Consider the following 18,164-nt stretch of genomic DNA (forward strand, 5'->3'; position numbering starts at 1 on the left):
ATAGGCATTTACAGCATATACCAGAAGTGTTAATTTCCTTATTGCTAAAAATTAAGAAATTGTGATAAAATATTGGGAAAGAAGGGAATTAGCAGTGCACGGGACATCAAATGTGTCACGTGTCAAACTCTGGAGGATTTATTTTAGGCTTTTTCCTTTTTCAAGTTCATTCTGTGACCAAAGGAACAGCTTTTATCTGGTTCAGATGGAATGGGTTTGCCATTAGATATTTGCTTTCATGCTGCTGCCAATGCATAATGGGGTAATTTGCATTGCTGAACTGGCCACATGAGATACAACCTGATTCCAGTGTAAAATGTCCAGGTAAAAACCCATAAAGTTTCTGTTTTATGGAAGGGAGACCATAGTGCATGGAGTCCAGAAATATTTTCTCCAGAAGTCAGTTGTCCAATGCTGACAGAAGAATATTAAGGACAGACACTTCTTTATCCTGAGTGAAGGGCCTCTATTTATCAGTTCTCCAGGCACGTTCTACTAGAATGCCATTTAATTTTGCTGTATAGTCCAATGTCTTAAAAAATGTTACTCGGTTACTTCCTGAATAGTTCTTCATTCTTCCCCAGCAGGAGGTGGTGGCTGGCATAGTTTGTATAATCTGGCAAAATGAAAAAGAGCCATCATATTAGTCTGGGAGTACTATTATTATTAAAATGGTCTGATACAGGCAAAACAAACTAAATCTAAAAGGGCTGATTCTCTTTTCACTGTAAATCAGGAGTAACTCCACTGAAGTCAATAGATTAATACTAACATAAAACTAGAGTGAAATTAGAATCAAGCACATAATGTACATGGTTCTTGTCAACATGAATCTCTGCTTATTCAAATGCACAAGTCTATAAATAATCAGACATCAGCAGCCAAGTAACACCTCAGTTATGGAGCCAAGTTTTCCTACTTCTGCACTCAAGGTCACATTCGGAGACAAGTCAACCACCTGATTGGTGGTATGATCATCTACACTGGAAAATTTTACTTGTTGACTAATACCGCTGAAGTTATATTTTGGTGATCCAGTTGCTACAAATGCAAGCTGCAAAGTCAGTCCTTTCTCTCCATCACTCAAACAAGCAGAAGCCAGTGACTTTTGTAACCTCAGCTCTACTTAGGACAGCTCTGCTCTCCAGTTTGCCTTGCCCTCTCAAGGACTGCAGTACATATGCACAGCAATTTGCAGACCAAATTCCTATTGGCCGCTCATCACATGTTTTATTAACTGTTTATTTTTTTCTCTATTTGTACATCTCCTACAAAATGCTCCCATGTGGTCTTGGGTTCCAGCAGACTAACACAGACAATAGATGCACCACAAGTGCATATGTCAGCCTTCAAATTTTGGAGAGAGAGACATTAACTGAAGTCAGACAGAGAAATTAAGGACTCAAGGTAACAGGTTCAATGCAAAAAGAGATCAATACAGTCTGAAATAGTTGTGTTGCCAGTGTTTGTCAGCTCCTCCATTTATGAAGACTCTGACACTTCTATTAAGTACTTCATCACAGGCTGACTTTTAACACATTTGTAAAGTTACCATCACATTAATACCAAAAATAAAGGACAATTATTCTGACTTGAGGCTCACTGTAGAGAGGACTTTTCTGTTCTCTGAGAAAGGGTAGGAGAATGTCCATCACTTTGCAGCATCTCCCCTCACACTGCAGCACTGTGACACAGTGCTAAGAATGATCTAATCTGGAGGCTACATAGTTCCTGAGAGAAAGTGCATCATTGCAGCAGGTAGAAAGAGATAAAAGGAAGAGACTAAGGAGTCTGGCAGGGCAGGGAGGAAGTGTGGCAGAATCCAAAATGAAGTGATCATTGCACATAAAGCAGATGTCAGGAGATTGTGACATTGGCAAAGCCAGAGAGTAAGAAATAAAAATATGTTTAATGGGTTTGAGTATTATGAAAGATGCTGATACCTACACTTTGTGGTTTTGTGGTACCTGAAATTTTGCAGGGAAGTTTGCAAACTTCCCAACCAAACTTCAAATATCTTTAGAATTAAAGAAGATTAGGATTGGAAGAGATCTCAAGAGGTCATCTAGTCCAACCCCCTGCTCAAAGCAGGATCAACCCCAGCTAAATCATCCCAGCCAGGGCTTTGTCAAGACGGACCTTAAAAACCTCTAAGGATGGAGATTCCACCACCTCCCTAGGTAACCCATTCCAGTGCTTCACCACCCTCCTAGTGAAATAGTGTTTCCTAATATCCAACCTAGACCTCCCCCACTGCCATTCGAGACCATTACTCCTTGTTCTGTCATCTGCCACCACTGAGAACAGCTGAGCTCCATCCTCTTTGGAACCCCCCTTCAGGCAGCTATCAAATTCCCCCTCACTCTTCTCTTCTGCAGACTAAATAACCCCAGATCCTCAGTCTCTCCTCATAAGTCATGTGCCCCAGCCCCCTAATCATTTTCATTGCCCTCTGCTGGACTTTCTCCAATTTGTCCACATCCTTTCTGTAGTGGGGGCCCCACAACTGGATGCAATACTCAAGATGTGGCCTCGCCAGTGCCGGAGAGAGGGGAATAATAACTTCCCTGGATCTGCTGGCAATGCTCCTACTAATGCAGCCCAATATGCCATTAGCCTTTGTGGCAAGAAGGGTACACTGTTGACTCTTATCCACCTTCTCATCCACTGTAATCCCCGGGTCCTTTTCTGCAGAACTGCCGCTTAGCCAGTCGATCTCCAGCCTATAGAAGTGCATGCGATTCTTCCATCGCAGTGCAGGACTCTGCACTTGTCCTTGTGGAACCTCATCAGATTTCTTGTCTAGGTCACCCTGGACCCTATGCCTACTCTCCAGTGTATCTACCTCTCCCCCCAGCTTAGTGTCATCTGTGAACTTACTGAGGGTGCAATCCATCCCATCATTCAGATAATTAATGAAGTTGTTGAACAAAACCGGCTCCAGGACAGACCCCTGGGGCACTCCGCTTGATACTGGCTGCCAACTGGACACCGAGCTGTTGATCACTACCCGTTGAGCCTGACGATCTAGCCAGCTTTCTATCCACCTTACAGTCCATTCATCCAATCTATATTTTTTTTTAACTTGCTGGCAAGAATACTGTGGGAGACCGTATCAAAAGCTTTGCTAAATTCAAGATATCTCACATCCACCGTTTTCTCTATATCCTCAGAGCCAGTTATCTCTTCATAGAAGGCAATCAGGTTGGTCAGGCATGACTTGCCCTTGGTGAATCCATGCTGACTGTTCCTGATCACCTTCCTCTCCTCCAAGTGCTTCAAAATGGATTCCTTGAGGACCTGCTCCATGATTTTTCCACAGACTGCGGTGAGGCTGACCAGTCTGTAGTTCCCTGGATTCTCCTTCTTCCCTTTTTAAAAGATGGGCACTATATTTGCCTTTTTCCAATCATTCAGGACCTCCCCCGATCGCCATGAATTTTCAAAGATAATGGCCAATGGCTGTGCAATCACATCAGCCAACTCCCTCAGCATCCTCGGATGCACTAGATCCGGCCCCATGGACTTGTGCATGTCCAGCTTTTCTCAATAGTCTTTAACCTGTTCTTTCACCACTGAGGGCCGCTCACCTCCTCTCCATACTGTGCTGCCCAGAGCAGCAGTCTGGGAGCTGTCCTTGTCTGTGAAGACCAAGGCAAAAAAAGCATTGAGTACTTCAGCTTTTTCTACATCATCTGTCACTCGGTTGCCTCCCCCATTCAGTAAGGGTCCCACACTTTCCCTGACCTTCTTTTTGTTGCTAACATACCTGTAGAAATCCTTCTTGTTACCCTTCACATCCCTTGCTAGCTGCAACTCCAATTGTGCTTTGGCCTTCCTGATTACACCCCTGCATGCTCAAGCAATAATGATTACATTCAAATAAGTTAAGCATTTCATTGTTAATTTGTAATGTAACAAAAGCATAAATCTGGACAGGTGGCATGGCTGCATAAATGATTTGGGATCAGTGTTGAGCCTTTGCTTTCTGGGCAAATAAAAAACCAGTTCGTTACTGTCGGGTAGTCAGGGTGGATCCCATTGTTAGTGCGCATGTGCCTCATGCATGTGGGATCGAAGTCTTTGGAACAGAAGTGTCCATCAAGGCCGTGCTTGTGCTCCCGCATGAGGGCATAAAAGGTGGAGCAGACATGAACCTCCCACAGTTCCATGGCAATTTGAAGCCCATTGTAGCTGAGGACTCTGAAAAGTTAGAATAGGAGGTGGGTTGTGGAAGCCACACTGACTACAACATCTCAAAGAACCAGTTACTGTGGGGTAAGTAACCATTCTTTATTCTTTGAGTACGTGTCTATGTGAACCCCACCGGAGGTGACTGCCAAGCAGTGTCCCCTCATGACGTGGGAATGAGTTAAACAGCTGGTTCAGGAATACTCTACCAAACTTGGTATCTGCTTTGGCAGCCAAGTCCAAAGCAAGTCTAATGCTTAACAAAAGTCAGTGGACTACTCCACATTACAGATTTCAGAAACTGGCACATTCCTGGAGCAGGCAGAGGTTGTTGCTTGAGTTCCAGTGGAGAGCCTTTGTGTTTGGTGGGGACAGGTTACACCAGTTAGCCAGTAACACAGCAAGATTCTGTGTTAGCCAATTTGATATTCTCTGATGAGATAGATGGCCTGACCTTTAGAATGGCCAGCTGTAACCAGAAATAAGTGAAGGGTAGTCTGAAGGGTTTTGTTCTGTCGATGTACTAAAGCCAGAGTCTGGGAATGCAGAGAAGAGTATGCAGCTTCTTCTCTCCCAGTGTAGAGCAGGGCTTTGGGAATAAGACAGGTACTCTTAATGAATGATTTAGATGAAACTCTGAGCCCACCTTAGGGATGAATTTCAGGTGAGGCTCAGCACCACCATATCTCGGTGGAATGTCATGTAGGGAGGTTCAGCAATAAATGCTTGCAGCTCTCTCTGTCTTCTGGCTGAAGTGATAGCAACTAAGACAGTCTTCAGAGTGAGACTGTGTAAGAAGCATTCTGAAAGAGGTTCAAAAGGAGATTAGGAGCCTCACAAGCACTATACTGAGATACCAGGCAGAGGCAGGTTCTCTGATTAGTAAGCAAGTATGTAATAGCATATACTGAAGCATCAAGTATGAATCTCGGCCCTTTGCCAGGGTCAGACATGAGTATCGGTATCAGGTTCAGTTGTGGGTCTAATTTCTCCTGTGCTCTCTGGTTTTGTTAGAGGGCTCGGAAGCCCTCTTCTTGGAGGAGCAGTGTTTCGAGTGCTCCTTCCAGGACTGTCCTCTCTGTTTGGAGCTATGATTGAGCTCCATCTGTCTGTGTCTCTTGACATCTCCTTTTTGTGTGGGCAGAAGTGCCAAAGGTATTGAAACCAAGGCTCCCAATGCTGAAACTACCAGCATGGTCAGCATCAGAGTTGCTGATGCCAGCTTAGTTGGATTCCTTTTCAACATCTTTTCACTGCCCCATCCTGAGGCGTGAAGCCTGCTTTAGGGAGTACTGCCTGATGCTGTTTTTTCTGGCCCCGCTCTGGAAGTTGCCATCACCTCTGGGTCTGAAGCACAAGACTACTCTAGCAGATGTAGCTTGAGCTGGGGGGTCCCTGCATTTGTGGGTTCTTGCAGAGAGCGACTTACACAAAGCACTTATCTGGAATGTGGATCTCCCTGAAGTAGAAAAGGCATCAGCTGTGTCTGTCTTTGTAGGGAATCAGTGTGTTGCAAGACGGGCAGAGTTTGAACCTTGCCAGTTTAGCATCTGCCATTAGATGAGGCAGTTGGCATGAAGCATCTCACTCCACTGTACCAGATTTATGCAGGAGCATCTTTGATTTTCTTCCCCCCCCCAACCCCCCCAAAAAAGTTTCAATCTGAGGAAAAGGGAATGTGAAAATAAAGTTTCTTCACAGAAGGTAGTTGTAAACCAAGATGAAGTCTCTAAGGAGTCATGGGTTGGAAACTCGCCGGGTTCCGCCTTGCTGCCAGAAGCAGTAAGAGGGAACCGAGAGAGGGTTGTGTCTGCTCGGCCCTTTCTGTCCTTGGAAAGGAGCACAATGCAGCACAGGGCACTAACATGGAACTAACCAACACTGCTATTCAAAAGACTCTGATCTCACATGTTTGAGGTGCATGTGCACCCACAGTAGGATCCCTGTTGACACATATACTAGAAGCAGCTGCTCAGATACAATGCAGAGGAGATTAACTATCAATGAGTGATGCCTGGTTGCTCCATAAGTGATTTTTGTAAGGAACTCATGAAGTGGTCAGTTCTCCTGCTGGAGAAAAATTGGTGGAATCAGTTGCCAGAAAGAGGGGGCAAGCTGATGGTTCCTAAGAAGGAAGGGCTGGGGAATCCAGAGGATCCTGTATGGACTGGTTGGGAACGCAGAGACTTCCCCATGGTTAGACAGCTAAGGGGAGACAATGGCAATACATTCCACATTAAAAAACCTCTCATGCTTCAGATTATGTGGTATGAATTTTAACATTTCTATTTTTGGGGAAACAAAGATAAAACTTGCTAACACAAAATGATATAAATCGAGGAGATATTTCACACTACTGGTTTTACTTCCAAAGCTTTTAACACTTGGGTAACAAACTCCCCACCTTTGTAACTTATCAAATTGTGGTCAATTTCATTTGAATTGTTTTGGAAATAAGCTCAAAAAAAGGAAAAGACACAGACAGACAGACAGACACACACACACAGTTTTCTCTTTTGATTATTTTATTGATCAGAATCCTGAAGTCTCTCTCATATGTAGCTTTGTTGTTTGCCATTGTTTATGTTCATTTGCAAATACATCTCTCTTAAATATTGTATTGTTCCTTACTGGAATTTTAACACCTCAGTGGGTCTATTATCTGTTATCTACATATATTCCTGTTTATGTATCTATAGTATATCACTGTGTAATTATTATTCAGCAACAGAGTATTAGATTTTAATCAAACTGAGAGACTGTAAACAATCAGGTAAACTTCAGAGTAAATTTTCAGAGTATTGCATGAAGTTTTAATTCTGCAACTAGTTTACTGTAATTGGAGTTGTGTGGTTTTAAACCCAAGTAATTCTCTGGATATTAAAAAGCCAAACTTTGTCCATAAGTACACAGTGAAGTCAATGTGAGCTGCATGCTTGTGACTGGGAAAATGATTAGGCAAAAACTAGACAAATCATGGTCTTGGTCACAAACAACTGATTCTACTATTTAGTTACCTTGGGACAGATTGTGGTGTTCGGTCCCTCACTCCTAAATTCTTGGCAGTGTTCTGCACTCTTGCTCCCTGCAAGAAAGAAAAAAAAAATTGCTTCACATAGAACTAATGTAAGTTTTAGTGTACCTCCTGGGTGTATAATAGGCCCAGGATTAGATTTATCAATAAATAAACTTCATTATTGATGTCCTACATAAATAATTCTTTTCTTTTGAATGCAACCAAGAAAAACACTTTCTAATAAAAGCTACTAAATATGATTTTATAAAGGTGCAAGAAAAGAGACACAGCTGTTCTGTTCTTTCAGCTAATAACTACTCTTTCACGTAAAACATAAAAACAGATAAAACAAAGTTCTTCACAAAAAAAGTTTAACATTTAAGTTGTGAAGAAGCTAACAACTACACTACTCTCACACTGCTGATTCAGTTTGCCTGGCATTCCTCACTCTTCTGGAGTTTTCACTCTTGCACAATTCCTGTCACAATCAATGTGAGTTCTGAGTAAATATTACCGGTTCCATCCCACACCCAAGAATCCTCCTTATGATCAACTGTTTGTTTAAGCACAGAGAAGGACGGCCTGTGCTTAAGGCACTAGATGAGGACATGGTAGATATGGGTTCTATTCTTGGCTCTGACACAATCTTCCTGTACAACCTTGGCTAAGTTACTTACTCTATCTGTGTCTCAGTTCCCCATTCATAAGACAGGAATAATAGTGCTTTCCTACCTCACAGGGATATTGTGAGGATGAATTCATTTAAGCATGCAAGCTGCTCAAATACTATATTGATGAGCGACACAGAAAAGTGAACTTAATTAACAATGGAACTTAATTAACCTGACTTTCCAAAAACAGTCGGCAAACAATGGCATATCTACTAGACTTATTATTGCCAACCAAAGAGAATAGATCTAATAGACCTACTGTTAGGATATAGATATTCAGGCCTGTCTGCAAAGGCCTGTACTTTAAGAATTTAGGTGTATTCTTATCACTTGGCTAGTTCTAGAGGTATAAAAGAAAGAATCAAAATCACTGTCTGCTGGTGTAAGGGCCTTCTCTTACTGTGACAGTCTGGGGCCCTGTTCTTAGGCTAAGGCCTTTGGCTAAGCAGCAGAGGCAACCATAAGCTAGGAAGCGACCAGTCACATCCTCACATTCCAAACTAGTCACATTGAAATAAGGTGCTATTGGGCTGTCAGGCACTATCAGGACAGGATTGTATTCCTATCACCTCCAGAGAAAGGGAAGTGCCTAGAAAATGTAAAAGGAAACTTAGTTTGACAGCATCCTGTCTGGCAAGAACTCACTTATCAATAGCTGGGATGTGAAATCCTCACTTCTGTATTGTTTTGTCATTATAGTTCCCACTTTGCTATTGTTTGTCTGTATAATCTCTGCCTGGTTCTGTGATTGTTTCTGTCTGCTGTATAATTAATTTTGCTGGGTGTAAACTAATTAAGGTGGTGGGATATAATTGGTTAGCTAATCATGTTACAATATGTTAGGATTGGTTAGTTAAATTTCAGTAGAATGATTGGTTAAGGTGTAGCTAAGAATAATACTATATAAATTAGGGGCAAACAAGAAGTAAGTTGGGATTCGAAAATAAGGAAAAAGGAACTTGTATTTAAGCTTGCTGGAAGTTCACCCCAATAAACATCGAATTGTTTGCACCTTCGGACTTCGGGTATTGTTGCTCTCTGTTCATGCGAGAAGGACCAAGGAAGTGGGAGAGTGAAGGAATAAGCTCTCTAACACCTACTATTGCCAATCTTTGTTTTCTAGTTTTTAGAGGAAGCAAAACCTATTCATTCTCTCTCTCTCTCTCTCTCTCCCAGGTCAAATGCAAAACAAAATGAAGACAACAAATAACTGCACAAGAAGGTATAAACAGATTAATCTCACAATAATTAAAGTGAGATAATATTAAATTTGTGTGGGATACAGGTAAAGCTATATCTAAAATAAAGACATATCTGTAGTGACAAACCGTGCAACGGTATGGCTCAACCATTGATTGGATTGAGTATTACAGTGAGTAAACAAATTGCATTTTGGCTAAAATTTGGTACCTCAGTCCACTACCACAATAAAATCCCCACGTTAGTACACAATAAAGGACTCAAACTAAAGCTGGAACAGACTAAATACCTGCAGGCAGCAGGTATTCACAATTAGAGTAAACAGACACATGCAACTTAAAAATCAGTGTTTTGTTATCTATCTATTTTTTAAGTTTAATGGTACTGAAGAAAAAACAACCCCACACTTATCTACTTAAATAACTCTAGAACAACTATGAAAAATTAAATTCATGAAATGGTTCATAAATAGCATTGCTTTCATGTTTTATAAAGTACAATATATTCTGAGAAATCAAAAATATTGATTAAAGTTTTTAACGTTAGATATTGGCAAAACACACATCATTGGTACATCTAATTTGGAAAACCCTGATGCCAATATCTCTATGACACAGGTAACTCTACCATCATTCATAAACCACTTTGAGTTCTTTGACATGGGTATGTATATATCAAAGATAAATTGCTGATGGTCAAGATCCATGTGATTAATTTAACTGAATACCAGTGTATACATAATATATATGAGAATATATTAACATTAATCATATGTAGATCTTGACTTTTAACACTGTAACTGCTTCTGAGGAAGAAAAATAACAAATTTTTATTTACATCACCCACTAGACAAATTAATCCTAATATCTAGCTAGCATAGTAAATCAAAAGTGTTGATTTCAAAGGATTCTGGCTTTATACATCCATCTAATATATTGTTTATCAGGAGAACAAATTAGACCTTACTTAAACCACCCCCACCAACAGATTCATTTTTTCTCCTGGGGGGTGGGAGGTGGGAATCAGGATTACTAATAATGTGATCCTTCATCTTCCATTTTAGTACATCTATATCACTTGTGAGTTTATTTTTTATTCAAGAAATAAATTTGCTTTTTTTTTCTGCACATCTAATATTTTTTAAACAATAACAATCTGCACGTTGAAATTGCTAGTCGCATATTGCAGTAACAGATAGCACAGTTAAAGGCATTAGAACTCTTTGCTCTGTGAACCGATAGTGCCTGGGCACTCATGGAAGATGACCTTTAGCTTTGGGTAGAGAAAGTTCCACCATCAGATCTGTAAATCAATTTATGAAGTGGTATTTCCATTGTCGTTAGAAAAAAAAAAAGAAAAGACAGGCCCACTCTGCCAGGACACTTACATAAGAACGGCCATACTGGGTCAGACCAAAGGTCCATCTAGCCCAGAATCCTGTCTTCCAACAGTGGCCAATGCCAAGTGCTTCAGAGGGCATGAACAGAACAGGAAATCATCAAGTGATCCATCCCCTGTCATCCACTCCCAGCTTCTGGCAATCAGAGGCTAGGGGACACTCATAGTATGGGGTTGCATCCCTAATCATCTTGGCTAACAGCTACTGATGGATCTATCCTCCCTGAACTTATCCAGTTCTTTTTTGAACCCAGTTCACAATACCCCCAGCAATGATTTTCACAGCTTGACACTTGTTTAAGGAGGGCAAAAAGTGACCATATTTTTGTGACGTTCTGTACCCCAAAGCAATACCCTGGCACTCCCATAGTTACAATGGTGATATAATTATGATATGTTTTATACAAAGTATGCCTTGTAAGGTATCATTCTAAAAGTCTTGATCTGTTGAACGTTAATATCTCATTGGAATGTATGTGCTGTCATTGTATCTGAAGTTATGAATATTAACTATGTACCAGCATTTCAAATGTGTTTGCTCCTACAGTAACTCCCACAAGGTAGTTTATATCCAGTCTAGCCAGCACATTGTGAACAGACTATTTAAGCTAATGGCCCATCAATGAACACAATGGGCCATTTCAGAAGCTTATCCTCACCTGATGGACTTTTCTAGGGACGTTCTAGCCAGAATATGGGTAATGACCGCTGCTATGACTCATTGAAGAATGCAAGGGCATGTGACTGGAACATATGATACTGGACTCCATCTTGTGCCTGTACTTTTACACTAACTGTGCCTGGGGTTTTTGTTTGGGACAATGAAGTGTCATGGCAGAAGCTATAAAAGGGGAAGTGACATCATCACTTGGCCTCACTTCCCCCACAACTCAACACCTGGAAACACCATAGGAACAAAGTCTGAACTGGGGATGTGGTCCCAAGCTGAAGGGATTTCTAGCCCGTGTATGGAAGATTGATGGACTGTTTGTACCATCAGGGTGAGACACTGCTTGATTCAAATCCTGTCTAGTGTAAGGAACTTAGATTGTGATTTTTTTTTTATTTCTTAGGTAACCAACTTTGGTCTGTACACTATTACTTACAATCACTTAGAATCTATTTTTCTGTAGTTAATAAATCTGTTTTATATTTTTTACCTAAAACAGTGTGTTGTTTGAAGTGCAAAGTGAAATCTGCTCAGGAACAGGGGCTGGTGAATTGTCCTCTCCACACTAAGGAAGGGGCAGACTGAGTAAAAAACTTACACTGGTCAGGCTTCTGACCAGGGCTAGATGGTACAGCTCTGGGGTCCTAGGCTAAGGAGCTGTGGGGGGTTGGCCGGAGCTCTCTATTGTTGGTTCATGAGTGGCGGGCAAAAGCACTCATGTAACTGCAATTGGGTGTGTCCATGCTTATGTATGGCTGTGCAAGTGCAAGACCTGGAGAGGACTGCAGCTTATCACAGCCTTACAGTGTGAGAGGGGGCCCAGACTGGTATGCCAGAGGGCTCAGCTGTATCCCAGTTCCAGGTTGCACCTCAGGGAAGTCCGTCACAGTTTTGAAAAAAAGTAGCTTACATTTGTGCCTATATAATCAACTGAGCACAAAATCTGTATCGCAGTGTTATAGAAAATGCAATGTTATTGTATATCCATGTCAAAGCAGTGAAAAAACGTTATTCCTTCTCCATATCTTCTTCCATGTGGACTCTATGCAAACTATGAGCTCATCCTCAACGCCTCTATCCTCTCCACATTTAAGTTTCTCTTGAAGACTCACTTTTGTCATGGTATTTATAGAGAATTAAGCTGATCTGTTTGTGTGTATGTGTATAGATATACACATATTATATATATATATATATATATACACACATACATATACACACACACACACATATATATATATATATAGCCTTTTGTTGTTCCTTTTGTCCTGTCCTCTGTTTACTTATCTATTCTTAGATTGTCAATTCCATGGAGAAAAGAGCATCCTTCCTGAGTATTTGGAAAGTGGCTACCATGTAGTGATAAGAAAAATTTTAACAATAATCTCATACGCTTTTATGATCAGTTATATCAACAGCTCATCTCCCCTAATTTATTACACATTCCAGGCATTTGGGAAGTTATTCTTCATTAATATTGTTGAGGTCCCTGTTAAGGTTTTGTGTTAGAATTCAATCTTGACGACTTTAGAGTACATATTGCTTTTGGGGATGTGGTTGGAGATGAAAATAAAAGCTTTATGGAGTGTTTGAGTGTGTTATCAACAGAGCTGTATATACAGGCAAAACGAATGTGGAAAGGAATGCACAAGTCTTTCTCCTTAACTTTTTTCCATGCTTTTAAGGTTCTGGGTGGGTGCGTTGTGTCCTGATGCAACCTTAACTGCCATTAAACATAGTTTTTTGTTTCTTAATTTCCCAGTTTTTAATACAGCTTTGTGTATTTCAGAGAATAGTGCCCCAAAAGTCATGGAGAAAGGGAACTGTACCTGCCTGGGAATCAGAGGAATAAACCATGCCACTGAAGCCACTCAACTATGATGATCCTTCGGAAGGGTATGAAAGGCTATGATATATCTCAGTAAATTCTTCATGTCTAAAATATTTCGTCCCCATTTAAAAGTTACTGAAAGTAAGTACACCAAGAGCAACCCTCCATATTTAGCAGTGACAACATAATTGTCAGCTAGAGAGAAACTTTGTGAAGGAATCTCTGTCACCTTTCACTTTCTGAAACATTATATAGCCTCTCGTGGACTACTGGAAATTGGATACAGCCATGAGGGGTTGCAGCAGCAGGGTGCATACCTGGATTCTAGCCTCAAGTCTGTCTTTTGCACTCCGCCTTCCTCTGGATGCCCCACACCCTCCCTGCAAGTCTGAAGCTTGCCAATACCAAGAATTAAACCCATGCAGAGCTAAAAGCACAAGTCCTTACAGCTTGTGCTAGAGAGACAGGCTCTCAAGCAAAAAGCTGTCACAGACTCCTCTCCTCTGTGTATTGGACACATGCAATGTTGGAGTATTAACACAGCATGTGAGGGTGATAGAATTTGCATTAGCAAAAACCCATTTAGACACCTGTTTTTTTAGAGTGCTAATTCTGTCAGGAGTAAGCCCAAGCATTAGAATCTATTATTTGTATTCACAGATTTTCATGCTTGAAGAGTGTAAAAGCAGGTGATTGTTCAGTAATTTATACATTTAAAATTATTGTAGACTAGATTAAATAATGAAAAGCAGAAGTCACTTAATTTGAATGCATTGGTGGATTCCAGCTCATCCCTGTAATACTAACTGTAATAAACAGGGCTCTGATCCTCAATTCTTACAGTACAAGCATTTGTGGACTTGAAATTATAAATAACAGGGCAAATACGCTGAAAACTATGTTCCAGGGGTACAGCCCAAACAACTAATTATGACATTCTTGTTACGTATGAGTCTAACCGCATTCAATTTAATAGGGAAAAAATCCACTTCTGAGGTTGCCCTATTTAAGCAGGTTTCTTCCATTATCCACTTTGGGTGCCCTCAGATGTGTTAGGGTTTGTCTACATGGTGCCAGCAAACTCACTAGAGGGGTGTGATTTGTAAAGCACTCTAACATGCTGCAGTCTGTGTAGATCCTCTTGGTGTGCTCTAAAAGGTACCTAGTTCACATTCAGGGTCTAATCTAACAGTTTGTCCACAGGAACATGATTTCTAAAGCTCATGAATGTGTTGCATATTAATTGGACCATGTAGACCCTGCTAGTGTGTATTACAAGTTCCCCTACTGCATTTTAATATAGTGTGGGTCCATTATTAAATTATGGTGTGTGCATGTAATATCTAGTTAAAACAATTAAAATAAAATGGAAATAGCAACCAGATTATATTAAGTAAACTCAAATAACATATATAGCTTTGGGATGAAATTCAGCCCTGTGCAGAATGACTGCACAAGGTCTTTCATACTACTCAAACTCCACTTGCTCTGAATCCTTAATATAGAGTTCAGAGAGCCTTCCACACTCTGCACGGTGATAAATTTCACCCTTAGTCTGTGTTTGTGTTTTCTCAGTTTGAATTGAATAATAAGATTCTCTGAAGATACATTAAATGGCACAGGGTATATTGTACCCACTATGTAATTAAAACATTTATGAATATCTGACTAGATACTTGTATAGTACGTGTATTTAAAACAATTATTCTTGTTCCACCCCCGCCCCTCCAAATCTATAGTCTTGCTAAATCTACTCATTATTTCCTCCAAAAAAAGTATTCATTTCCTTCCATCCCTATTATTAAAAAGCTTTTTTAGGCCTTGGTCATCTCTCATTACACTATTGTAGCCAATCTTTCTCTCAGTAGATTACCTTTTACCTTGTCTTCCTCCAGCCTATTCGAAAAACAGCGGTACAGCCATGCCGGAGGAGTTGCCCGCTGGCTCCTGTGAGTGGTGGCCTGACATGCTGCTGTTTTCACCGTTGTGGTTCCCAGTAGAGCCCTCCGCAGATACCAATTCATATCCACGGATATCTGCATCCATGGATATAAATTTTGTATCAACATAGGGCTCTAACCATCATGATCATCTAATCTGACCTCCTGCACATTGTAGGCCACAGAACATCACTCACTCACTCCTGTGATGGACCCTAACCTGTGGCCGAGTTACTGAAGTCCTCAAATCATGGTTTAAAGACTTCGAGTTTCCCATCTTTTCATGTGCTGTATATTTATTCCTGCTTACTGTATTTTCCACTCCATGCATCTGATGAAGTGGGTTTTAGCCCACGAAAGCTTATGCCCAAATAAATGTATTAGTCTCTAAGGTGCCACAAGGACTCCTCGTTGTTTTTAGAGAATTAACCATTTCTACTAGTTTAAACCTGCAAGTGATCCATGCCCCATGCTGCAGAGCAGGGGGTCTCAACCTTTTTCTTTCTCAGGGCCACCCCACATGCTATAAAAACTCCATGGCACAGCTGTGCCACAACAACTGTTTTTCTGCATATAAAAGCCAGGGCTGGCGTTGGGGGGAGCAAACAGGGCAATTGCCTGGGGCTCTATGCCACAGGGGGGCACCGCAAAGCTAAGTTGCTCAGTCTTCAGCTTCAGCCCCAGGTGGTGGGGCTCAGTGCCCATATTGCAGTCCTGTCCAGCAGGGCTTTGGCTTTCTGCCCTGCGTTCTAGCGAGTCTAACACTGGCCCCCTGAAACCTGCTTGCGGCCACCCGGTTGAGAACCACGGCTGCAGAGGAAGGCAAAACTCCCACAGAGTCTCTGACAATCATAGAATCATGGAAGAGACCTCAGGAGGCCATCAAGTCCAACCCCCTGCTCTAAGCAGGACCAACCACAACTAAATCATCCCAGCCAGGGTTTTGTCAAGCCTGACCTTAAAAACCTCAAAGGAAGGAGATTCCACCACCTCCCTAGGTAACCATTCCAGTGCTTCACCACCCTCCTAGTGAAATAGTGTTTCCCAATATCCAACCTAGACCTTCCCCACTGCAACTTGACACCATTGCTCCTTGTTCTGTCATCTGGTACCACTGAGAACAGCCGAGCTCCATCCTCTTTGGAACTCCTCTTCAGGTAGTGGAAGGCAGCTATCAAATCCTCCCTCACTCTTCTCTTCTGCAAACTAAATAAGACCAGTTCCCTCAGCCTCTCCTCATAAGTTATGTGCCCCAGCCTCCTAATCATTTTCATTGCCCTCTGCTGGACTCTCTCCCATTTGTCCATATCCTTTCTGTAGTGGGGGGCCCAAAACTGGATGCAATACTCCAGATATGGCCTCACCAGTGCCGAATAGAGGGGAATAATCACTTCCCTCGATCTGCTGGCAATGCTCCTAATAATGCAGCCCAATATACTGTTAGCCTTCTTGGCAAGAAGGGCACACTGTTGACTCATATCCAACTTCTCGTCCACTATAATCCCCAGGTCCTTTTCTGCAGAACTGCTGCTTAGCCAATCTGCCAATTGCCAGTCTGACCCATGGGAAAATTTCTTCCAGACCTCAAATATATCCATCAGTTTGATCCTGAGCATGTGGGCAAGACTCACCAAGTAAAGAATTTTCTGCAGTAACCCAGAGCCCTCCCCATTTAGTGTTCTGTCTCTGGCTATTGGGGATTTTTGCTACTGGCAGTCACAGATAGCCCACATGCCATTGTAGGCAGCCCATCATACCATCCCCTCCAAAAACTTATCAAGCTCAGTCATGAGGCCAGTTAGGTGTTTTGCCCCACTGCTCCCCTGGGAAGGCTGTTCCAGAACTTCACTCCTTTGATAGTTAGAAATCTTTGCCTAATTTTGACCCTAGACTTGTTGATGGCCAGTTTATATCCATTTGTTCTTGGGTCCACATTGGTGCTTAACTTAAATAACTCCTCTCCCTCCCTGGTTCTTATCCCTCTGATGTGTTTATAGACCGCAATCATATCTGCCCTCAGCCTTCTTTTGGTTAGGCTAAATAAGCCTAAAACTAAGGTAGATTTTCCATTCTTTGGATCATTCTAGTAGCCCTTCGCTGCATCTGTTCCAGTTTGAATTCATATTTCTTAAACATGGGAGACCAGAATTGCACACAGTATTCCAGATGAAGTCTCACCAGTGCCTTGTATAATTTTACTAACAGTTTCCTGTCTCTACTGGAAATACCTCACCAGATGCACCCTAGGACTGCTTTATCCTTTTTCACGGCCACATCACATTGACAGCTCATAGTCATCCTGTGATCAACCAATGCACCCAAGTCTTTCTCCTCCTGTGTCTCTTTCAACTGATAAGTCCGCAGCATATAGCAACAATTCTATTGTTATTAGTCCCTAAATGCATGTTCACTATTAAATTTGCACTGTGCACTATTAAATTTTATCCCATTTCTAATATTCCAGTTTACAAGATCATCCAGATCTTGTATAATATTCCAGTCCTCCTCCATATTGACTATACCTCCCAACTTTCTGTCATCCGCAAATTTTATTAGCACACTTTGTGCCAAGGTCAGTACTAAAAATGTTAAATAAGATTGGTCCAAAGACCGATCCCTGAGGAACTCCACTAGTAACCTCCGTCCAGCCTGACAGTTCACCTTTTAGTATGATCCATTGTAGTCTCCCCTTTAATAAAATCCCTATCCACCTTTCAATTCTCATATTAATCCCCATCTTCTCCAATTTAACGAATAATTTCCCATATGAAATCCCACTGATATCCAGGTAGATTAGATCTACTGCATTTCCTTTGTCTAAAAAAAAGTCAGACCATTCTCAAATTATCTTGTAACTAATTTAAGGAGACAGCCAGTTCTTGGATATTATAATTATCCAAGTCACTATCACTCTTGAGCAAAATGACTAGTTAATTCATTTTTTGGCTGAACACATGAAATTCCTGTGGAGAACTGTTAACATTCTAAAGTGTAAGGCTGGCTTACCTGTTTGCGCATCACATCTGTAGCTTGCATAATATAGCGAGGAGGTAGTCCGTGGCTCCGAGCAAGAATTATCGCCTGCTCCAGAGTGACACTCAGAGTGCAGCTGCAGTGACAGACAGAATTAAGTCAGGTATCTGTTGTCATAACATCTCCTAAACAGTTACTGGTTTCTCAAAGGGTATAGATCAGAATCCAAAAACATATATCTAAGTTATTATATGGACAGAAATGTTCCTTAAAA

General features: G+C 41.4%; 1 protein-coding gene across 1 annotated transcript in view; it reads right to left on the minus strand.

The window, feature by feature from the left end:
* Nucleotides 1–570: 570 nt before the first annotated feature.
* Nucleotides 571–18,164, minus strand: part of PREX2 (phosphatidylinositol-3,4,5-trisphosphate dependent Rac exchange factor 2) — a 290,326-nt gene continuing 272,732 nt past the window's right edge. The window contains exons 38-40 of the mRNA XM_077808977.1: nucleotides 17,924–18,026; nucleotides 7,209–7,276; nucleotides 571–616 (exon numbers count right to left, since the gene is read on the minus strand). Coding sequence (XP_077665103.1) covers nucleotides 571–616; nucleotides 7,209–7,276; nucleotides 17,924–18,026 — 217 coding nt within the window. The remainder of the gene's footprint in view (nucleotides 617–7,208; nucleotides 7,277–17,923; nucleotides 18,027–18,164) is intronic.

This window comes from Eretmochelys imbricata, chromosome 2 (genome assembly GCF_965152235.1).
Source record: "Eretmochelys imbricata isolate rEreImb1 chromosome 2, rEreImb1.hap1, whole genome shotgun sequence".
NCBI classification, from domain to species: Eukaryota; Metazoa; Chordata; order Testudines; family Cheloniidae; genus Eretmochelys; species Eretmochelys imbricata.